The sequence below is a fragment of the Sinocyclocheilus grahami genome, unplaced genomic scaffold (assembly GCF_001515645.1).
Source record: "Sinocyclocheilus grahami isolate Dianchi unplaced genomic scaffold, SAMN03320097.WGS_v1.1 scaffold575.1, whole genome shotgun sequence".
Classification (NCBI taxonomy): domain Eukaryota; kingdom Metazoa; phylum Chordata; class Actinopteri; order Cypriniformes; family Cyprinidae; genus Sinocyclocheilus; species Sinocyclocheilus grahami.
The window spans coordinates 955,157-968,885 of NW_015505754.1; the positions used below are offsets into that span (position 1 = coordinate 955,157).

The window sequence follows — 13,729 nt, forward strand, 5'->3', positions numbered from 1 at the left end:
GGTTCTGTTTTACTGGAACTGTAATAGCTTTATTTAATGCAAACATGAGCACTTCAGAGATTTTATGAGACTTATTTATTTCTGAGGATCAACGGGCAGAACAATTTCAGGGTATTTCTTACAAGCAAAATCATTTTAAACAGTGTATCAAAAATATTAAAAAGATTACAAAACCCCCCAAATAATAAAACCTCAAGTCATGCTAACTGGATGCAAAATATACCAAAACTGCTCTGCTACATCAATGCAACGTTTCGACTATAATAATAATATTATATTAATATAATAATAATAAATCTGACACCACAGTAACTACTGCAATCCAAACTGAGAGGGACCAAACTATCAAACCCCCGACCGCAGCGTTAGTGTTGATGTGTCAGCATTATAATCCGTGTACAGTCCACAGTAAGAGCTCATTATGAGCAGCAGTGAAGAGCTGAGATCCAGACCAGCTGAAGCTGCACACGTGAACCGAGTCACTCTGAGACATGAAATCCTGAAAACACCCGCTGGACGAATGAATCAGCTTCAGGACACGCTCTGAAACACAAAGCATCACCATTACATGACTATATAACTCACAAACACATTACCGTATTGTCGTCGCCCCCCAATAGAGGGAAGTCGTGGCCCCCCAATAGAGGGAAGTCGTGGCCTAATGGTTAGAGAGTTGAACTCGTAACCCAAAGGTTGTGGGTTCGAGTCTCGTACCGGCAGGGATTGTAGGTGGGGGGAGTGAATGTACAGCGCTCTCTCCCACCATCAATACCACGACTGAGGTGCCCTTGAGCAAGGCACTGAACCCCCAACTGCTCCCCGGGCGCCGCAGCAAAAATGGCTGCCCACTGCTCTGGGTGTGTGTTCACGGTGTGTGTGTGTTCACTGCTGTGTGTGTGCACTTTGGATGGGATAAATGCAGAGCACTAATTCTGAGTATGGGTCACCCGAATATAAGACGATGTTTTTTTCTTGGAAATACATCTGAAAAAACACGATCGTCTTATATTCAGGGTCTAGACTTTGACATGTCAATAATACACCCACAACAATAGGTGGTGCCAAATACGCATTAAACCAGTGTGCCATGAAATACGTAATGTAATGCGTGTTGTAAAGATCGCGAGTAAAAACAAAAGAGAAAGAAAAGCTTACAGCTGCACGAGTCGTGACTGTCACGTTAGCCTGATGGGACCAAACTCCCTTTGTGATTTTAAAACGTAAGACAGTACCCAGATTTGAAGACTACAGTAAGATTTAACTTCTACTGTTAATAAGATTTTGGTAGGCTACTATTAGACGGATAGCCTAAATGTCCTAATTAATATGGGCTACCTGTTTTTTTTTTTTTAAAGTGTATATTTTTTTTTATGTGATTGTTGGTACATTTGACCAGTTTTTACCATACTTTCAAAACAAAAATTAAAATAGGAAAGATATGCAATATGAAAATAATTGAAGACAAAATGTGTTTTACTGAGAAAAAAACAAGATTTGTTTTTTAAAAAGCCTTTTTCCAAAAGGTACATCTGGAAAAAGAGGGGTCGTCTTATAATCAGGGTCGTCTTATATTCGGGCCAATACGGTACTTTCATGTTTTAAAGCATAACAGCGCACTAACGGTTTGATCCAACAGCGATCAGCCTTCCAGTTGAGCAGAGACTGAGACAGAGCGCCCAATCAGCCAGAGAGATCGTCCTCAAAACCTACAAAACAAAACCCATATATCATCTTACATTCTCACAGGATGACTTTAATTGGCCGATAAAATTGAGTGGAGAGAAAAATGAGGTAGACAGTCATGGTTATAAAGGCCGAGAGAGAGTGTTTGAGTACCTGTTTTTTGTAAAGGCAGTAAAAGATGATCTCTTTTTCCACAGCGTAGCCGGTATAAACCACCGTTCCTCTCTCGCTGGGGCTGAACGCTGCTAAACTGGGTGGTAGTGCCAGTGCATCCTGATTAAAAAGATAAAGTGGCTACTTCTTAGTCTTTTCAACTGCAATAAACACATGTGAATGATCAGAGCAGCTCAAGTGTACATAATATACAAACAAGTTCAGAGCATATTTATTGGCCTAATATCAATCACCTCTGGTGGGCTGGGCGCTGGAAACGTCAGCCAATCAAGCAGCTCGCATTTCTCCTTCGTCCAATCAGCTGCCCAGATGCTGACACGCCTGTCTGCACTTACAGCCAACCAGAGCTCATTTCCCTCCAGACCAAACTCCTTATACTAGAAGACATTTATATCAGCACACAAACATTCAATCATTTAGCAAGAACTGGATGATTTTTCAGATAAAAATTTAAAATGCGATAAAAATGTGCTCCAGGTTTGCTGGGCTTGTTTGTAGGGCTGCACAATCTGGCCAAAAATGATTATTTAGATCAATATGACCAGATTTATTATTATTATTGTTATATTTATTATTAATAATAACAACAACAACAAAAATGTATTATTATTTATTATACATATTATTACTAAATAAAAATATTAAACAAAAATTTTGGCCAACAAAAATTACTATAATTAATAACAATAATAAATAATTATTATTGCTATTATTACTAAATAATAATAAAATAAATAATAAAATAATAAATATTACTATTGTAATATTTCACTGTAAAATAAAACAAATTCGTATTTAAGAAAAAATAGATATATCAATATGACTAATTATTATTATTAATAGTAATAAAATAATGATGACAATAATAATAATATTTGGTTATTCATTATAATATTATTACTATTACTAAATAACAATATTAAACAAAATAAGCAATTTTACTATTGTAATGTAAATAAATAGCATATTTGAAAAAAAAAATCATTATTTTATGTTATCAATATTAATGTTTACAGCTGTGTTCTCTTCATGTTCAAATGTTAAACCAATGTGAGCTGTTTGTGTGTAAAAGAACACAGTGCCACGCTTCACTCTGAAACACGCAGCACATATATTTATTTCTTTAAATTTGCAATAATCAGCCTTTGCAATAAGCTATTTTGCAATTTCAGTTTTATTTCAATTGCATTATAACTTACCCTGTAAGTATTTGGACACTTAAGTTACACTTAAAATTTGACAATGCCATTGAATATCTGTATATTTTGGTCTCAAATGCTGCAGTATCTTTTCTTTAAACTCATGTATTTTTAAGCGTGACTTCAGTGTCCGAATACTTTCTAGGAATGGCCCACAATTCCACATCACACACAATGTTGAGTCATTTGCCTTGCAAAACAAAACCACAAAAACAAACACACAGAAGCACAAACCTGTTTGCTGGTGCACTGCACTGTAGTTATGGGCGCCCCCTTGTGGTCACGGATGGTGCGTACAGTGACTCCAGTGACAGGACTGCTGACAGTAATGAGACCATCACGACCACCAGACAACTGCACGTGACCTACACATCCACACACACATCCATATAGTGAACAAAAACACACAAACGCTCACATAGACACAAAGGACTCACACACACTCTCACGCACCGTAGTGCGAGTACTGCAGCGCACACAGACACAGGCTGAGGTTGTAGTTTCAGCTCCATCTCGGTCGACTCCAGACTGAAGATCCTCACAGTCCCGTCACTGTAAGCGCCCGCAACACACACACGCCCGCTGGGCTCATACACACCCCTCGGAGACGACCAACACACACACTCACAGCTCTGCCATACAGAGAAACATACAGAGACACAATTAAACAATAATTAACTGCAAAGGAAAATGAATTTGATACTCAAGAGTTTGACTGGCGATCAGAGAAAGATTATTAGCCATGATTCCATTAGCCAAGTTACACTATCTTCTAAAAGCTAGGGGTCGGTAAAATGTTTTAATCTTGATGCTCACCAAGGCTGCATTTATTTGATCAGAAATACAGTAAAAACAGTAATATTGTGAAATATTATTATAATTTAAAGTAACTGTTTTCATTAATCAATGTTGAAAACAGTTGTGCTGCTTCATATTTTTGTGGATACACCTTACTGACCTCAAACTTTTGAACGGTAGTGTATGTGTTTAGTATCATTAGTAGAAGTACAAACATTACACAGAGTGTAAAAAAGTGTTGATGTGTGAAGTGTTTGAGAGTGTGTATGTACCTGTGCTGGGCAATTAGGCTTGATGTTTGGATATCAAACACTCTGACAGTTCCAGAGCTCGATCCACAAGTGAAGAGAGGCATGCTGGGATGGAACGCAACTGAACAGGGACTTTCATCATCATCAGAGACAAAATCATAGAGCTATAAGATGAATAAGAGATTGCTTTATTGTAATATCAGTCCATGTCTGGCGTCTATGTGCAGCCACCAGCATGTGAAAGCATGCATTTGTGTGTGCATTCATGTTTTAATGATAAACATTCCCATAACTGACCTGTTGCATGGTGTCCATGTCCCACACCCGTAAAGTGCTGTCTCTGGACACTGTGGTGACCCGCCTTCTAACGCCGTCCACACTACAGCCCAAAACACTCGCCGTGTGTGACCTCATGAGTGTACGGTAACCGCGGCTACTGACATCCAGATACCCAAGATTCCCTGTGGTTGTGGCTGCTAGAACTCTTGAGCCGTCCGAGGACACACACACCAACTGATAGGCCCCTCGTGCTCTACGAACATACCAAAATCTCAGTGATTCATAGAGTTAGTTTTAAGCAAGATAATTGGTTGTGAAAGCGACTGACAGGAGAGTACCGACCCGCCTCCAAGAAAACCGATGAGAAGTCAAGAGGCCACAGACACATGAATCCATGCTCGTAACCAGTAACACAGAATTCATCACACACACTGATGCTGTTCACTGCAATACTGGCACCTGAAAACACATTTATAATACGGTCAATATATTTGAATAACAATAAATAAAAAAATATTCAAATAACAATTTATTATAGTTCTCAATCATGATTAAAAAGTGGCTATAGAGATGAAATAATAATAATAATAATAAAACAAGTGTTAAAAAATATTTTCATTTAAATTATTTTTCTATTTTTAATTAACTTTTAAAGAAAAAAATAAAACAGAATATTGCTATTATTATTGTGCTGATCTTTTAAACATGCTGAGCATCAATAATAATTAATACAAATAATTAATTCCACCATGCAAACTACATCTTTACTTATTTAATTGTATTATATTAATTTAATTTAATTCAATTTAAACTGTTCTGCATTCTTCCAGTGGACTATGTGTGTGTTTAGATGCTGATATTTTAAAACATGATGAGAAAAATATTATGATTAATTATTATTTAAATGTATTATTTTTTTATTATTTAATTCAATTTAATGTTGCAGAAAAACTGGGATGAATTAAGGATTAGTTTGGATTCCCTGAATCAAATTTTACATTGAATTGAATTGTGAGGTGTCTAAAGAGAAATAAAAATTTGTTTTAAGGCCTTTTTGACACATATTGACAAGCACATGAAGGAGGCAGGAAACAAACAGTGGGATATGTAATCAGGTATGATATGAGCCAAGATCAAACTTGTGCTGCTCACAAAACACAAATTCTCACCTGTGCTAAAGGTCTGTTTCCTTTGGTGGCTGTGGGTCTCCTGAGCTGGAAGAAGCCTCCTGATGTTTTTTATCGCCACGGCAACATAGTCGATCTCCAGGATGTGACCACTCTTACTGCTGACAAACCTGGGAGATGGTTTGCACGATCAAGATCAAACTGTACCGGGGTCAAACAGCAGATCACTGGTGATGAAGTTTTTAACAGACATATTGGCACAGAGTTTGACGCTCTTAAGGTGACTGTGGGTTCTGTTGAGGAAAATCGAGAGCACGTAACGTAGATCCATTGTCAAGCACGTCCAACTCGTGTTTGGCAGCGATGGGCCCACTAAACTTGAAATGCACAAGTTATCAATCAGTAACCACAAAAAAACGCTTCCTGCATGTAGAAAACATCATAAAAAATGGCAAGTGTGAGATACCTTGTTTAGCAGTACTGGCTGTATTCTCATACACTGAACCGTGTGCAGCTCCACACAGAAAAGGGAACTGCAGCCATGTCGCCGTGGACTTGAACTCTTTGAACATGTTAGAGAACGACACACGGATCACCTGACCCTCCTGAATGATGAACAAAGCAACAGAGAGTGATAAATCAAAAGAAAAATCATCACAAGACATTATTTGCAGAACAGAGATGTACATGAAAGTCTGTATCATTACAAAGCTATGCATAAAAATAACAACTACATTTTTCACCTCAGCAGCGATGTCCAGGTGCACAATGAAGTGTTTGTTTGGACTGGGTCTGAACAGCAGGTAAAGGTACCGGCCGGTGAGACCCAGAGACTGGCTGCTGGTTTTGGGCAGCAGGATGTAGTTACTGGCCGGTATGGAGCCACGGATCCGGAACACAGAACATTTCAGGGTCTTATCCTACCAATAAACAAATCAACATGAAAAATACATGCATACAAAAACTGAATGCTAACGAGAATCCTCTGCAGCAACAACATCATATTGTAATTAATTAGGGATGAAAGAAAGAAAGAAAGAATGATGCATTTATATAGTGCTTTATTGTGTATTGTTGCGGATCCGGAACACAGAACATTTCAGGGTCTTATCCTACCAATAAACAAATCAACATGAAAAATACATGCATACAAAAACTGAATGCTAACGAGAATCCTCTGCAGCAACAACATCATATTGTAATTAATTAGGGATGAAAGAAAGAAAGAAAGAAAGAATGATGCATTTATATAGTGCTTTATTGTGTATTGTTGTACACCCAAAGCGCTTTACAATCATGTGTGGGGGGGGGGGGTCTCTCCTCAACCACCACCAGTGTGCAGCATCCACTTGGATGATGCGACGGCAGCCACAGGACAACGGCGCCAGTACTCTACAGGTGGAGAGGAGAGAGAGTCATAGAGCCAATCAAGTGGTTGGGGATTATTAGGAGGTCATGATTGACAAGGGCCAGGGGGGCAATTTGGCCAGGACACCGGGGTTACACCCCTACACTTTACGAGAAGTGCCATGGGATTTTTAATGACCACAGAGAGTCAGGAGCTCAGTTTAACGTCTCATCCAAAAGACCCACACAGACCACAGGGTGAGGACCCCCTGCTGGTCTCACTAACACCTATTCCAACAGCAACCTAGTTTTCCCAGGAGGTCTCCCATCCAGGTACTGACCAGGCTCAGCCCTGCTTAGCTTCAGTGGGCAACCAGTCTTGGGCTACAGGGTGATATGGCTGTGGCCAAATCGGATGCTCCGATTGATCGGCTACCGATCGCTATCGGCCGCTAATCGCTTTGGGAAGTTTGATTGGCTGTCTCAATGAAGACCGATCTCATTAACCAGTTTCAAGCTGACAATGCACCTGCCGTGAGAGGTTTGGCATGACATGTAACAGCACCGTCTCTAAAAAAAAAAAAAATTATTATAATACTGAAGGTGAGGTACAATTCATATTTCTTTGTTTTATAACTTACAAAGTAATTTGAAAACTTTCTGTGAGACGCAATTTCACAAACAGTGTGAAATTTACAAACAAACTCTCAAAATGTGCAAATGGCTTCAAATCACCACACATTGCATCTGCACTATAAGCGAGCTGCACGCTGCACAGTTGACAAAGGAATTGTCACTTGCACAATCGAGGCAGTGTCACATCGTCACTAAAGTTTATAACTTGCATTTCTTTTTAAGTCTTGCCAGTGTTTAAAGCAATCAGCACTCGTGCGCTCTCCTAGAGACGGTGCACTCATGTACACTCAAAGAGCACACACATAAGGCCAAATCAGGCTTGTGCTGAGTGTAAGCTATTGTGCAACAATTGCCCCATTGTAAAAACAAAAATGCACTGCATGATCAAACATTTAGGTGAGATAATTATGTATTTTTTTTTAAATGTCAAATTAAATTAAATCCTCACAAGAGTCACCTAAGAGGGGAATTCCTCCCATTTTCAAAAATGAAATTCAGGCCCTGAATGACTGTCTGTAAAAATCCTGATTGGAGCATCACTATAAATAATTCTACATGATAAAAAGAAGGCTTCAAAAATATCGTTATCGGTGATCGTATCCTTCCTGTGATCGGCTCAATCCTGAATGGAGCACACTTAATTTAAATTTTATGAGAAAGGAACAAACCTCCTACCATGTATGTGGTGACATCTCCCTCTTTGCTGGCATTCTTCCATTCTTCTATCTTCATGTGTTCGAAGATGTTCACGTACGGCCGCTGCCACAGAGCTGATGGAGAGATTGAGGCTCATCAATCACTGCTGTATGTTTATTTTAGATACACCCCACTCTGTATGTGTGCTGTAAAAGCACTGTGAGATTAGAAAAACAGTGTAAAAATGTCAAAATAACTCAATAATAAGTTTAATAATAAATTATAATAATAATAACAACTTGCACATATTTATAATAATTATAAAATTTGTATTCATTTTTCACAGTATAAATGGAGTCTTACTACCTGAAAACACAGCTGCATTTAAATATTAGGGGGTGCATGACATCTATAAGATTGAAAACCCCTTGTGTATGGTATAAAATGTGTACTGTACTGCACTGTACATTTCAAATTGTATTACACTGCATTGTATATTGTCCATACTGGGCTGTACTGTATATACCATCTTTTAACGAACATATTAACTCAGTCCAGGTCCATTTCAGATGCTATTACTCATTTAGGGAAGCGTTTTCATAGCTGTTGTAACCTTACCTCTGGATGACACTGTTTACTTCACAGATCTGATTCACCTGTTGACAGCTAACGGACTGCAGCTCTCTCAAACTACCAGGAATTAATTGACCTCCGTCTCCTAAGTGTCCAGAAAGATGTTCTCCATCGCAACACCTCAGTTTATTGTCGTACAGAGTTTAATTTTCGGTTTTGGTCGCTGTTGTGTGGGTTTTTGAGGTCTGTGAGTTTGTTATGTTGTTGTTGTTGTTGTTGAATCGCGCTGCAGAGACCGACGCCGCGACGCGTTCGAACGGCATGACGTAAGACGCACGTCTTCACGCACAAACCCATAGCTACGTCTCCCGCCAAAACTGCGAATCATCGAAAGACAGACAACGCAGACAAAGCTGATTTTATTTGATCTATATGCGCGTTTTAATCATTATGGGGGAAATTTCATCTACAGAAATGGACAGGCGATATGTGAAACTGTGGACATTTTCCCTCAAAGTCACAGAACGTACAGCTTTTGAGAAAATTGAGGAAATAATACAAATATAAAATGTCCTATTTTGTGAATTAACTGTTTATTGTATATTGTAGATGTTGTTTGAATATTTTCTATATAAATATCTGGGGGGGGGGGTCTTTTATCATGCATTCCATTGGATAAGTGTTGAAACAATTGTTATTAATATTAAATACCTGGGTACCAAATAATAATGTAATTTCCAAGAACGTAATTTTCAGACGGACATCCCCTCTGTATACGCGTTTCCCATTTACAATGTTGTTTGTTCTTATTGGGCTCCCGTAGCTCCTTATGGCTGCCATAGTGACAAGCACAGCAACAGACGCTCACGCAAGGCAAGAATTCCGCTATTTTATGCTAATTATCGTTTTTATTTGACATGATTCACGACTAAAACAGTAGCAGTTTGTTATAATGATCGATTACCAGTATGTGGACAGGATTTTGAGACGGGACGATGATCTTTATCTATCAAACTAGCTTAACTGCTGTATTCTGATGTGACTTGTAATTAATATATTTGTCCTTGAACATGAAGTTATTCATATATTAATGCATAGCTGTTGAGAGACGTTCGCTTTCAATTAGATTTGAAGCCTTAGTAAGTGCATTAGCAACTCAAATCTATCGCTTTTAGTGGAATGTGTCATTTTTCTTTTTGTCTAACAGGTGAACGTTGTGTTTACTGAATATAAAATCAGAAATCATGTCTTTTAGAGATCTGAGAAGTAAGTGAACCGAAAAGGACCATTATAATTTTAGTATGTGCATCATAAAATCGAAGAGTTGTTTTGTAATTAGATACTATTTCAGTAGAGGATAAAGCTTATGCTAATGCATGCATGAAAAAGGTGTATGAATATTATTTGAACACTTCCAGTATGTTATGGATATGTAGATTTTACAGAGATGATGCGAGCGCTCGGCTACCCTCGTCTCATCTCCATGGAGAACTTCAGATCTCCTAACTTCCCTTTAGTAGCTGAAATCCTCATCTGGCTTGTTAAGAGGTAAGATATATTAAAGGGGTCATATGATGCGATTTCAAGTTTTCCTTTCTCTTTGGAGTGTTACAAGCTGATTGTGCAAAATTCCTTCATATATCAAGGTTTCCCAAGACCATGAAAATGCTGGTCCTTCAATAAAAATCACAGTTGAGGAAATGAATGAAATAATAAATATGATGTCAGTTTTAATATCTTGATTTTTGTTGTCGCTGATTTTAATGCTTGTTTTGTCTTACTCATAACTCATCTTGAGGCCCCCTGGTTGAGAACCGCTGCTTTAGTATTCTAAAACTGAAAGAAACTCTGTACTGAGAAATACCCTAAATGCTGCAGAAATGTTCTTTGAATGTTTGTTATGAAAGTCTCTAGAGGGGTGCAAGAACTCAAAGTCACATTCTGTTTCAGGTCCGTTCTTGAAAAGGATGATTTTAGTGCATTCAACGAGCGGCGTGCTTGAATTATTTACCAAGCAAAGGAACAGGAGGAGATGGAGGAACGTCTTTGGAGGATTGTGATGTTATTTTGGGCCTTGAATGGCATCTGAATATGTGTTTGCTTGTCTGTTTTCAGGAGGGCATCCAAATGACAAAGGATCTGCTCAGTAACGTATCGTCAGATGAGGCTAGCCTGGAGGCCAAAATCGAGAAGAAGAAACAGGACCTGGAGAGAAACCAGAAACGCTTTCAAACTCTACAGAGCTTGCGGTGAGCTAGTACCATTGATAAACTATTATAGTTTTTGTTCAAATATTGAATTAAATTCTATTTTTATATTTTCTGGTTGTGCTTTAATAATTTTAAATAGGTTTTAACTATGTTTATATAGTTTTTATTAAGGTTATTTAGTTATTTTAGTACTTCAACTACATTAAATATATTATTGTATTTGAAATAAAGGGGTCATATGATGTTGCTAAAAAGAACATTATTTTGTGCGTTTAATTATTTCCTCAGTGACCAGCACGGATCAGCTCAAGCTTTACGAAGCGATATCGTCCTCTTTTGGAAGACCAAACAAAGTAGTTTCGCTTTCACAACGAAGCACACAGTGCCTTCATGACATGGCGGCGGCAACAACAATACTACAGCGAGAATAAAAGTTACGCCTTCTTTCTTTGCGTGAACATTTGGGCGGCGTTATGCAAATCTTCCCACATCGTGACGTAGACATGTGGGGGCGTGTTAGAACGAGCCGTTTTAGGTAGGTGTGGCTGACTCTTAACGTTTATAAAGAATCTTGGATTTGAGACTTTAGTCTTTGCAACTTTACAGATCTTCTTTATGCACCAAGAGCTTGTAACACTCCAAAGAGAAAGGAAACATTGAAATTGCATCATATGACCCCTTTAATGCTCAAGTTTTTTTTTATGGCTTTTTAGTTTTAGTTAACGATAATATGCTTTAGATGCAAAAAAATTTAAATAATGCACAAACATATATTATGTAGTCCAGCGTTTATAGATGAATATGAGAAGATCGAGGAGGACTTGCAGAAGCAGTACCAGACATACGTGGAGAAATTCCGTAACGTGAGCTTCCTGGAGCAGCAGCTAGATGACTATCACAGAGCAGAGCAGGAACGCTTCGAGGTACAATCAGTGCAATGCATCCGAACTTCTCTCTGGTGCTCGTATGAGGCCTATACCTAAACCATATCATTAATTCATCTAGCTAAAAATACAAAAAAACTAACGACAACAACGAATTAATCTCATGAAAGCTATCAAGAGCATGTTTTCTGTCTTATTTCACCCAAATTCACCTGTTTTTGTCTTTCAGGAAGCAGAGATGGCAATGAAAATGAGACAAAACAAATTAAAAGAGGAGGAGAAGAGCCTCATGAGGAGTGGAGGTTGGTCACACATACACACACACATTTGAACACATTTGTCAAAGATCTCTTATGCGTTCTCCTCCTCTGCAGCAAGAGATGAAGACTCAGATGTGGACATACCAGAGGATGAAGGATCTGACAGCGACATCGATGAGGGACAGCAGCCCAGACCACGACACGCACAGATATCAGGTGATGGCAGAAGTTCAGCATGAAGCTCTACATAATCTGCAGCCGCGCTCACACGTGTGACATATGCAAGTATCTGATTCTTCTTGTTTCCGCTGCAGGTCGAGGTGGCGCTCGATTCATTGGCAGTATGAGGGCTGGAGACAGTGATGAGGTAAAAACACGGATTCAACTAAAACAATGTCATTTTATTATTATTTATATAATATTATTTAGGAATATTTTGGATTAGCTTTTATTTTTATATTTTCAGTTTTCATTTTCATTTTAGATAAAGCTTTAGAATTTTTTAGTTTTTCAGTTTTGGTTTTAGTAATTTTAATACTTCAATTTAGACGTATTTCAGTTAGTTGCCAAGGCAAGATTTCTCATTTTTGTATTTCAGCTTCATTTCAATTACCGAAAATTAGTTTTAGTTAACAACACTGAACCAACATATCAATATCATTTCTTCTGTGATATTCTTCAGAGTTTTCATATTATTAAGACGATCTTGGTTTCCTAGGCTTTCTTTCTTCACGTTTCCATGTTTTTCCTCCATGACTGTGTATAACTTTATCTACAGTGACTGTGCTTTCGTTTTCTTTTCTCAGTATATATGCCGCCAACTCTCATTTCATTCACTCCATCTCTCTTTCTCTTCCTCTGCACTCGTTCTTCAAGCCCAGAGTAAAGGAACGAGTCCATCTATCAGCGGCCGGAAGAAAAAGAGAAGAAAGGTGGTGTGTGCGTCAGTGTTATTTTAGTATTATTATTATGCTATTATTTTTTTTAATTTAGCTTTTATTGTCAGTTTTCATTTTATTTTGTTGTGCGTGTCATGTTTTTTAAACATTTCTGTTTAGCTTTATTTTTATTTTAGTTTTAGTCATTTTAGTATTTAAACTTATTTTATTTTAATTAGTAGCCAAGGAAACTTTTCTAATTTTACATTAAAATTTTTCATCCAATTTTATATTTTCTTTTATTCAGCTTTTTTTTTTTCAATTATGAAAAATAATCTTTAATAGTTTTAGCTTTAGTTAACAATAACACTGACGTGCGTGTGTATGAGTGTGAACAACTGGTGGTTCTGTAATAACAAATTATGATAATTCTTAATTTCACAATGTGCTTTGGTTTGCAGTCAGTGGATAGTGAGATTGATGTAGACGATGGTGAGGAAGATGAGGAGGAAGAGGAAAACGAGGATCTGAATGAGGGTCTGGAGGGCTCCTCTGCCAAACTCGGACGCTCAAACCGATCGCTGCACCCACAAATCCTTGAGGAGAGCGATAATGATTTTTAACATGCAACCAGCATTCATTAAAGGAATAGTTCACCCAAAAATTTTAATATTCGGAACATTTCTGAACCTCAGGCCGTCCAAGATGTAGATGAGTTTGTTTCTTCATTTGGAGAAATGTAGCATTACATTACTTGTTCACCAATGGATGCTCTGCAGTGAATGGGTGCCGTC

General features: G+C 38.0%; 1 protein-coding gene and 1 pseudogene across 1 annotated transcript; one reads left to right on the forward strand and one right to left on the reverse strand.

The window, feature by feature from the left end:
• Positions 1–87: 87 nt before the first annotated feature.
• Positions 88–9,060, reverse strand: LOC107556642 (WD repeat-containing protein 90-like; annotated as a pseudogene).
• A 478-nt stretch (positions 9,061–9,538) lies between these two features.
• Positions 9,539–13,640, forward strand: LOC107556643 (clusterin-associated protein 1 homolog). The gene is made up of 9 exons (XM_016239777.1): positions 9,539–9,576; positions 9,911–9,969; positions 10,140–10,251; positions 10,719–10,952; positions 11,695–11,836; positions 12,027–12,099; positions 12,172–12,273; positions 12,372–12,424; positions 13,397–13,640. The coding sequence occupies exons 2-9, from the start codon at positions 9,948–9,950 to the stop codon at positions 13,556–13,558; spliced, it is 900 nt and encodes a 299-aa protein (XP_016095263.1). The 5' UTR covers positions 9,539–9,576; positions 9,911–9,947; the 3' UTR covers positions 13,559–13,640.
• The last annotated feature ends 89 nt before the right edge of the window (positions 13,641–13,729 follow it).

Bases quoted from the DNA above. Each gene is read 5' to 3' on its own strand.
- LOC107556643 (XM_016239777.1), top strand. From the start codon at position 9,948: ATGTCTTTTAGAGATCTGAGAA. The intron at 10,953-11,694 runs GTGAGCTAGTAC...TATATTATGTAG, and splicing joins CAAACTCTACAGAGCTTGCG to TCCAGCGTTTATAGATGAAT. The intron at 12,274-12,371 runs GTGATGGCAGAA...TTTCCGCTGCAG, and splicing joins ACGACACGCACAGATATCAG to GTCGAGGTGGCGCTCGATTC.